The sequence below is a fragment of the Montipora capricornis genome, chromosome 2 (assembly GCF_036669925.1).
Source record: "Montipora capricornis isolate CH-2021 chromosome 2, ASM3666992v2, whole genome shotgun sequence".
Taxonomy (NCBI): domain Eukaryota; kingdom Metazoa; phylum Cnidaria; class Anthozoa; order Scleractinia; family Acroporidae; genus Montipora; species Montipora capricornis.
The window spans coordinates 35,521,917-35,531,916 of record NC_090884.1 but is presented as its reverse complement, the minus strand read 5'-3'; the positions used below and the strand labels follow the sequence as shown (position 1 = coordinate 35,531,916).

The 10,000-nt window shown below is 41.0% G+C and overlaps 1 protein-coding gene across 4 annotated transcripts in view; it reads right to left on the bottom strand.

Annotated features, from left to right (window-relative positions):
* Positions 1 to 10,000, bottom strand: part of LOC138020001 (unhealthy ribosome biogenesis protein 2 homolog) — a 43,995-nt gene that overhangs the window by 6,605 nt on the left and 27,390 nt on the right. For all 4 annotated transcript variants that reach the window (XM_068866989.1, XM_068867011.1, XM_068867004.1 and 1 more), the window contains 11 exons: positions 9,482 to 9,586; positions 8,539 to 8,712; positions 8,183 to 8,305; positions 7,427 to 7,555; positions 6,610 to 6,863; positions 5,647 to 5,773; positions 4,445 to 4,792; positions 3,321 to 3,446; positions 2,634 to 2,738; positions 2,121 to 2,197; positions 795 to 904 (listed from right to left, as the gene is read on the bottom strand). In XM_068866989.1, coding sequence (XP_068723090.1) covers positions 795 to 904; positions 2,121 to 2,197; positions 2,634 to 2,738; positions 3,321 to 3,446; positions 4,445 to 4,792; positions 5,647 to 5,773; positions 6,610 to 6,863; positions 7,427 to 7,555; positions 8,183 to 8,305; positions 8,539 to 8,712; positions 9,482 to 9,586 — 1,678 coding nt within the window. The remainder of the gene's footprint in view (positions 1 to 794; positions 905 to 2,120; positions 2,198 to 2,633; positions 2,739 to 3,320; positions 3,447 to 4,444; positions 4,793 to 5,646; positions 5,774 to 6,609; positions 6,864 to 7,426; positions 7,556 to 8,182; positions 8,306 to 8,538; positions 8,713 to 9,481; positions 9,587 to 10,000) is intronic.

Sequence of the window (10,000 nt, the reverse complement as noted above, 5' to 3'; positions counted from 1 at the left end):
TGAAAAATTCGGAACTTCAACGGAGTTTGAAGCCGTGAACTCGTGACCCGTGACTTCGTGATACCAACGTGAGTGGCTTCATAGCTCCTTGCGTCCATAACTGCGAGGATGATAGCTTTACTTGATTTCAAATCCGCAGTTCAGTATATGATTCATTTCCTATATCATTTCGTTCATTGATTCATTTCTCACGGGAAATTAGAACCCACAAATGACCAGCTCCCAACGTCAGGAACTTTATAGCTCAGTTGGTTAGAGCGTCGCACCGGTATCACGACGTCACGGGTTCAAACCCCGCTGAAGTGCTCTACGCAATTGCTAAAATTGCGGCCATAACTGCGAGGATCATAGCTTTACTTGAGTTTTAAAAGTAAACAAATATCAACGATCGGGTCACTGGATATTTATCAAGATATTGTAACATTTTAAAAAAACCCACTGAAATATTGTGAATTTAAAGGAAGTCGGCTAAAAATCCTACGAACAAAGTGTAGGCTACCCGTAGCCTCTTGTTATAAATGTTTTTACGCAAAATAATTTTGCGCAACAAAAGGCCACACGAAAGTATTGCGCAGTGTAACGCGACATCCCAAACTGACGTCTTTTATTAATTCATATTTTTCATTCTTGTGAACTCAATATCTCATTGGAAGCGAAGTAATACAGCAATTCTCGATTTCCAATTGAGTGGATAGTCTTACTGTGATTGAATGGAGATTCATTAAAAGCGGCCAGCGATGGTCTCCAAAACAAAACAAAGCACGAATCAGCTATTATAAGTTATTAAAGGATACTCCGAACACAGGAGATAAACACGTGAAAAGCCTCATATACAGCCTCAGAGTGCTGAAACAGCAATGTGCTCAAAAGAGCATATTGTGACTCAAACAATTGTAGAAAACTCCTGATGGAAAGCACAATAACAATAATCCTTTAGTCGACCACAACACGTGCTTTAACTCTTTTGCCTTCCAACAGAGCCACTTAAAAAGATTACTCCGTCAAACGCCAGGCGATCCGTCTCGTTAACGGGGAACCCCTTAGGAGCGAAAGGGTCTCAGATAATGTCCCCTTTTATCAAATAACTATTTGACTCCAATTAGGGTCACTCACAGGTTTTACTCTTTCTAACGCCAGACGACTCGCGAATGAGTCTAAATCACACGGCGGCTATGTTAAGTCCCGAGGGATTGAAAACTTTTGTTTTTGCGCACCGAAACCCGTTCTCAAACATTTCAACTCGAAGCTCGGCGTACGAAAGCTATTGTTTATAGCAAATACATACATACTTAATTGACCGCTCCCCATAGGGGCTTTTCAGGGCCAATGAAACACAATCACGACAAAACATTCAACAACAACTGTTAGGAATCCCAACTGGCTGGAGGCAAACCAGTTGGCTATTTACAAGTGCAGCTGGGAAGTTGAGTTACGTGTCTGTCCGCTTATTGACAATAAAAATTAACCAATGAGCGCGGGAGAATTTTGCAGTCATTGCAAAAAATGATATTGACTGTTTAAGTCCCAGTATCACACACACACAAAAAGGCGTTGAGTGCGTGAATGGAACCAGGGCCACGTTGGTGAAAGCGAGTGCCATGGCACCTGCCCCGCTCTCCAGTTTAGCAGTCGCGTCTCTTGCAGATAGCAAGAGAAGGCCTTGATGGCAATACTACGAAAACCACCGATCTGTGGAATGGGTGGGAATTTACGTGTCTCTGCGCCGCCCACTTTCACCTGTAAATAGTTCAAATTCTTAAGAGGTATTGGCAGAACTGAGCGCATATGGAAGGTTCTTTAATCGTGGAAAAGCGCTCGGAGGAGACTTGAGAATGAAGATTATACAAGACATTATCGGAAAAGGAGGAGACTTCACCACCGGCTTCTTCGTGGCAAGTTTTTCCGCGATTGCCAGAGAAAACAGAGATAAATTTTGAAAACGTATTTTTCCATTGTTGCAGTCTTGAGAAAGGAATTTCAGCAAAAAGTTTAACGAAAGTGGGCGGGAAAGTGACTCGGTAATTCGAACCCATTCCACAGATCGGTGGTTTTCGTAGCATGTCCACCGCTTTATGCTCTTTTTGTGTCCTGGCCATTGCATCCTATAAAGACTTGCTTACCTATTGTCACAGTCCTCAAGTGTAACCATCATATCGCTGTGAAGTACCAGAAGAGCGTTATGAGGGAGAACCATTCCCTGAAAACGGAGTTTAAAAACTCACTAATGAGCCATACGCGTGACATTCGATAGAAACGCACAATTTAGATCACATGAATCCTCTAGAGACCCTGATATAGTTAAGTTTTACTTGAATAAATAATCTGTGGCTACAATAGCTATAAACAGTCTGGAATGTGGACACAGACTACATATTAACCTATCATTTTACACCTTTATGTAAGATTTAGGGACTTTTGGTAGGACAAAAGACAAAACTAAAAACAAGTTAATGCGCGCACACATATCGCTTAAGGTTGTTGGTGGTGCTAGTAAAACCAGCTTTTAAAAACTGACACATTTTCCGTTCATCTTATATATTTATTATATATATATATAATTATATATATTACACGCCACAGAAAACTAGACTTAGTAGATTTGAGATGCCGATCATACAGACTAATCCACAAACCTTGCCAAGAGAGAGAATTTTCGTCATAATGTCAATGGCCAGTTGAATGATTCCAAGATTGCCAGAGTCCCGTTCTTGGATTAGGAACTGAAGGGCGATCAACACCTAAATAATTGACCACAAAGAAAGACTGACTAATTGAAGTAAGCAACACGGTGAAGGGCATACAAGCAAACAAACAAACAAATAGCAACAGACAAGCCGTTGAAACTCACGCTTTGAAATGATTCACAGGTGAAGGTTCGTACAAAAACGTTAAGGTGAAAATCACTGAGTCACAAGCAACAATGAAGGAGAAAAACAACAAATAAAGACTGCAACAAGTCAATAATTAAGAAATATAATGCAAAACATAGTCCTTCGTATTCCAAAAAGCATCAATTTTTGTACCACGATCAATCGCTCTCGCAACACAATCTTTGCACTCTTATGCAAAAAAAAAAAAATAGCAACTTCTTTAACATTCCATGTATCATCGTAAAATCTTCAAAGTTCTGCAAAGTCCTGGTCACTTGAATTCTTACACAGTCGATGATTTGTTAAGCTACTGCCGACACGAAGTTGCGTCGAATCTGTTAAGAGCCCTTCATTCTAGACCACTGAGCTAAATGTCCACGCTCATTGGACGCTACGTACCCTTGATCTCAGTTATACCTTAGCTATCCAGAGAAAAAGAAGAATTCTTACCTTAGGCAATCTTGGACGCAACTCCTTTTTTCTTTCTTTGATAAAGCGTTCACTTAGCAGACGAAACCAAACTTGTAAGGAAACGTGGAGCAGATTTACAGAATCTTTGTTTATGGTACTAATAGTCTGTTAAACATGTTACAAAAAACCATTTAAGAGTGGAAATAGTGAATGTTCTATCAAAGCAAACATCGCTGACACCATACAGAATTTAATCTATCAATAAATCAGTTAGTCAACCAATCAATCGTTCGGTCGGTTAGCCAGTTTGTCATCCTGGCCCGGGTTTCTCGATTGGAAGCATGGTTAGCGCTAACCGGCGTTAAATGCCATGGAAACCTATAGGTTTTGATACCTCTTAACCAACGGTTAGCGCTAACCAGGCTTCGAGAAACCGGCCCCAGGTTATTCAGTCATTCAGAAATTCAAAAGTAAAAAAAAAATCATCCATCAATCAAGTAATCAAGGAAGCAAGTAAACAATCAGTCGGTATTTTTAAATATTTTCAGATTAAAGTACTTAAACAGTCCTCGATTCCCGAAACAATTCAGTAAACCTTATTCTAGGTTTGCATCCACGTGATGAGACGGCCACGTCGGTGTACAAAACAATAGAAAATGTCCCGACAAGTTTTGCATAATAATAGAGTCAAATTCCCAAAAGGTATTTTACTGCATTGTTCTGTACACCAACATGGCGACAGTAATGTCAGACGCAAACCATCAATTGGCTTGTTCATTTTGTTTTCCCAGTACAGATCATGTGCACTCTCTCTTGAGTAAAGTGTCACGCAATCTAAATTTGGAAAACAAAAATGTTACAAGTGAATAAGGTCGAATGGTCTTTTTTTCACGCTCTGCTTATGAAATACCCCTTAAATGTTTTCTAGCTCTAGAGATATCAGGAAACGTAAGATTGGAATTTGAGTACAACCCACGCAAACAAGTAAAGTAGCGCGCGTCCATTCACGACTCCAGAGTTCTTCCCTTTTGCGCATGTCCTGAGCAGACAATAGATACAAGGCTCTGGTGACGAGATTGCGCATTGAGTTAGGATCATGATCAGAATTGAAATGGCAATCTTAAAGTCTGGAATTGTGTTCCCATATCAAGAAAAATACTCACGACTCCGCTGCACAAGCCATCCAATAATTCAGGCAGCAATACGGGATCGCATCCCTCCAGTAACGACAACACGAGCCCGTAACCCTCTTCCATAATGTCCCTTGTTTCTGGATCTTTTCTTTGATCTGCCACAACGTTTTCTATAATATCGCTTTTGTAATGGTAATTTTCCGTTTCTGATTGGCGTTCGTCTTTCTTGCCAGATTCCACAGAGCGAAGTAATCTTAAGAAGTGTAATGACGACGCCAATAGTCTGATGTGTAAATTCTCGGGTAAATCCACGCTGAGTTTTGAGCACGACCGGCAAACTATTTTAAGAAAATGAAGGCAGGAATGCACGGTTTCTACCTGGTAAAACAAGGACATAAGAAATTGAGGAAATGTAAATCCCTAATTGGATGCGGCTTAGTTTCCAAATTTGTTGCCTCCGACAGAAATGCTTGAAACTGAAAGTCGCTTGTTATCTACATGTTCGAAGTACCGTAAGTGCGCCATGGAAAGTGAACATGCCGTTACATAAATTAAACTTAAGTGGTAGGGGAATGATTACTTAACTTTGTTTGTAAACTTTGCTGAGATGTTCGGAACCCAACTGAAGAAACAACTCCTGTCTATACTTCCCCGCGAGAAAATCTCTGCCACGAAACCATTCCTCCTTTTTTCTGATGAGCCCACGCTGTCATTGAGCGCGACACATTTCAGTGATTGGGCGAACGATAAGCCCTTTCCCGTGCTTTGTAGTTTGATTCAGAAGCAGCTTATGGGCTAATCACAGAGAATCAATTACAGAGAAGTGACCTGCTTCCAGTCAGTTGTCAGTCAGGAAATACAAGGGGGTGTAGGGATGGCGCAGTGGTGAGAGCACTCGCCTCCCTCCAATGTGGCCCGGGTTCGATTCCCACACTCAGTATCATACGTCGATTAAGTTTTTTTGGTCCTCTGCTCTGCACCGAGAGGTTTTCTCCGGGTACTCCGGTTTTCCCCTCTCCTCAAAAACCAACATTTGATTAGACTTGCGTTGATTTGTTGATTTCAGTTTAAAGTGTCCCCACTCAGTGCTCCACCGCTAGAAGACTAGACACTTAAATAAAGTTCCTTTCCTTTCCTTTTACCGAGTTCGAACATCACATATCACCACGACACATCGACACATCAAGTCACGCGCAAACGTGTTTAGCACTCGCATGATAAGATCCGCTTACCTCTTTCTCTGACAGAGGGAAGTCGAAGTTTCTTTCAAACACATGGTGAATGGCAGTTGTCAATACTACGTCAAATACTAGCTGCCATTCACATTGCTTCAACTTCTCGTTTACAAGAAGTAGCTTCCTGAAAGTAGAAGGGATGATGCAAAACTAGCTGATACAGGAATTTTTTTCGCCATAATGTAAGAGCAGAAAAGGTAAATAGCATTTATCTGATTGAAATGGGCAAATATAGCGTGGCTCTTCTAGATGTCCGTTTCATCGCAAGTTATTTGTCAAGTCTGATCTTTTTTCTTCCATGCGGGTGAAATAAGAAACGAGAACTCTAAGCGAAATTGATTGTCAAAAATGAGAATGACTTATGCAGTTGTCAAGGAAGCCTGAAGAACAAATCCAAGCTTGAGCTGGCTCGAATCCATGAAAGTGCGATTGCGCGGAAATGCTCCTACCACCAGAGTCAGTTGCACGTTCTTGCGATATCCCGTAGAAGGTGAATGGATGATAGTGAAATATATTAATTTAACCCTTTTACTCCCAGTGGCTACTTATAGATTTTACTCTGTCTAACGCCAGACGATTTTACGCGTTAAGGGGGGCCCCCTCGCGGGCTTAATGGGTTTAAGGCATTTTGAACTGCGGTTATAATGAATGACACTAATCGAGGATCACATGATCATAGCAGTTAAAAGTAACTTTAGCAATTGCAAATAGCCTGAAGTAAACCGAGGCTTGAGCGGTTTCGAACTTATCAGTGGCAGTGCGCTAGCGCGCCTGCGCTGCAATGCTCTATCAACTAACTTGTATTTTCACAGGCTCTCTTTGCAACTGCTTCAGATGCCCTAGACTACGATGATCATTTCCGCCGGCTTGGTCATTATTAGCGCAGTTCAAAATGTCTGTCATAAATATTTCAGAAACAAGAAACGAAGACCTGGATTGGAATGGAACAAGATTCAATACCCTGACTGTTGCGATACGGAGTAAATATGTAGCAAACAAGTGAAGGAATCGATCCAGACAGGAAACTGTAATAGGAAGTCTTGCCACTTCTTTTCATTTCGTTCTCTTGAGGTTGGCTCTTTACTTATTTCCTGCTCCCTTTGGGATGACTGAGCCATCGTTTTTAACAGAGCTAACAAGGCAGGGCCGAGATTGATCACAATAGATGATGAAATTCGAGTCATCTTGATCCCAGAGACCTTGCTTGTGAGTACCTGAAAGAATTCAATATTGCCTTACCTGACACAATCATGGAAAATAACGATAATAAGATTCTTGTAAATGCAACTAACATAGCTCTCCATGCCTTTTACAACACAGAATTAAATCAAAGGGTTCGTGGCTTACAAAAATAAGACTTTGGAGAAAAACAGATGTAATCTGAAAAAACACGCAAGTAATATTTCAACCTCGTCTTAAAACAGAAGACAGAGACGATCCTCATGATGGTTGGAAGCCAGGCTGGTCCACAGACGTAATGCAGCCACGAAGAAGGTTCTTTAAAAATAGTCTACAGTATCATCATTCTGACGATGAATTATTATATTGTAGTCATGGTGATACTTCTACACCCTGTTATCGTTACTGATTTGACATACTGGTACGGCTGTTTAAATGAAGCGGTAACTTCAGGATATCGATGTGGCATTATGTTTAGGTTACAGCACGTTCCGCGAGTTTAAAACCTCCAGGTCTCAACGAACCCATGTAAAGAGCGATTGATGGTACTTTTCCGAGCTCCGACCCACCGGAATTTAAAATAAAATAACCGACATACCTCTTCACACACCGCCAAAAATCCACCTACGGCGACTAATAATGCGTGGTTGGAACGCGCAATATTATCTATCAAATGTTTCGAACATTTCCGAACGTCAGTGGAAAAGGTCTCCAAGTCTTCTTGTAACTAAAGTAATGAAAATATCAAAGCCTTTATGACCCATACCACAAGAAAACTAACACCGCTATATTAAGAGCGTTTTACAGAAAACCTGCCGAGCCAAGCAAGCGGGAGATTACTTCTTCTGCAAGAATAAAGATATTACACCAAGAGAACAGGGTTTGTGTGATGTAGAAAGCATGCGCCTTCCCCAGATCATGTCCCGGACTGGTCATCAGACCTAGCAATTCTCTATTCTACTCAGGGATTCTTTTTTTCTGGGTTCAGGGGTTTTCCTTTAATGTCAAAGCCGCAGTAATAAGGGTGACATGGAAGTTAGAGCACCCCCACCCCCCCCCCCCCCCAAAAAAAAAAAAAAAAAACAAAACAAAACAAAAAACACACACACACAACAGTGTCGCTCGGTTTCGATAAAAGGACTTAACATCTCATGTGGAGTAAAAGTGCTTTGTTCTCTAGTCAAGATTTTTCATTCCATAAGGATTCAGAGGATAAAAACCTACCATGTTGATATGCCACTGATAGTCCAATTTATCAACGCCATCAATATTATTCCAACGTCTATGGCATTACTAAATAACTAGACGAATAAATAAAACTCGTTATCTCATCGTTCTTGCAACATTTTTGTACCTTCTGGACTGTGCTCTCGCAGGTGTACTTAGAGGGAGCTTTGAGCAGGTACTTGACAGTCGAGTTCATCAGGCCTCTAGTGACTCTTAGCACGCTATCTAGAATGTTTGCTTTACTTGGATCCTGTTAAGGTAAAAATGCAAGCTCATCAACTTCCGCTCAAGTGTTGGGTCCGAGTGGCAACAAGGTCACATTTTATCGGCGTTCAATTCTAAAACGGTAGAAAACTATAGATGTCTCAGGAAAAACATGATTATTAGAAAACAATCAAACCGGCACTAAAATAATTATGCCCTTCAATTACTTGCGTTTGGATAAAACTTAATGAGTAACGGATTCCCAAAGATCTTTCTCACCGTGTGAAAAGTCTGCCAAAGTTTGACGGTTGAGCCAAATAGCCAGGTGTGAAGAGATTCGAGCTCAATAACGCGATGTGCGATGATTTTTTTACGGCTGACAGAACCATCAAACAGAACTGTAAGAAACTGACGGCTCAGGATCAACAACTTCATAAATTCAAGAGAACAGTCCTGAAAGAGAATAGAGCTGTCACAACGTTTTCAATTGTATTACATGAATATGTATGTACTAAACAAATATGAACAAAGGATGAAATATTCGTAGAGTGTCATAAGAACGGGTTAATGACCATCTCACAGTAGGTTTGAATGATCTTTAATTCTGTAAAGAGACATGCAGCATAATTGCAAGGTCATAGCTTTCACGGTCGTATAAATTTTGTAGGTGCAGAAATCCATACTCCTGAACTCAGAGGTCCCGATCTGCGATGGAATGAGGCCTATCAGATTTCGGTATTATCTATTTTTACGACAGCTACTGCTAGATTTTTGTATTGTGTTCCTTGCAATCCCTTGCACGATTCATGATTTTGCATTAAGCACGAGCATTCCATCGTGCGTCTACTCGGTTGCAGACCAATTAGAGACCTCGTGGTCATCAGGTCCATTCTGATTGGCCATAATTTGGCGGGACCCGCACTCTAAATTTAGATAATACAGTAATGTGATGGGCCAAGGACAAATGAGAGAGATCGACATTTCTGGTAGATGTTCGAGTGGGAAGATGGGAGAGAAATTGGTGCGTTTTTGGACGCTCAAGTACAAGGGCGAAGGACAGAGCGGACGAAAACGGCCAATTTGTTCAATTCTAAAGTGAAATTAAGTCCTCGTTATAACCGTACTCGCCCAATGCAAGCGGTTGCGTGGAAAAAAGTTCAACGGGGTTACTCAGCCGAGACCTTGACATTACGACTCCGACACCAAAGCCTTAATATCTCACCTTTAGCAGGAAAGAAGTAAAAACGACATCACATGCGAGCAGACCAATCAAACAACGAGCATGATTATCATCAGACAGCCAATTAAGTGGTAGATAACCCAAAACCTGGAAAGTGAAATTCGTCAGTACACAATGCAACCTTCGCTATGTGTTTTTTGACGTTATATCAGTATTTCAACTTCCCGCTATGTTTGTGAGTTTTCAAACGGCCAGGACCACCGTTCTTTTTTTCCATCTATAAATACTGAACACGGCTTAAGAGACTAAAAATTTGCATACGAAGTTGTAATTGCGTCTCCGTTTATTTGAAAACCCCCAAGAGTTGGTTTGGCTGGGGTTGAATGCAGAAACCTCCCGTTGAAAAGCCATCTCCTTGCAGAACTTCGCAAGGATTTTTGGTGGGCTTTCATTGTTAACAAGTTTTGCCTCATTAGCTAATGCCCATGATTTTCTACTCAATCATCCACAAAACCAGCACTGAAAATTGAATGTAAATTTCATAATCAGCTACCTTTGAGA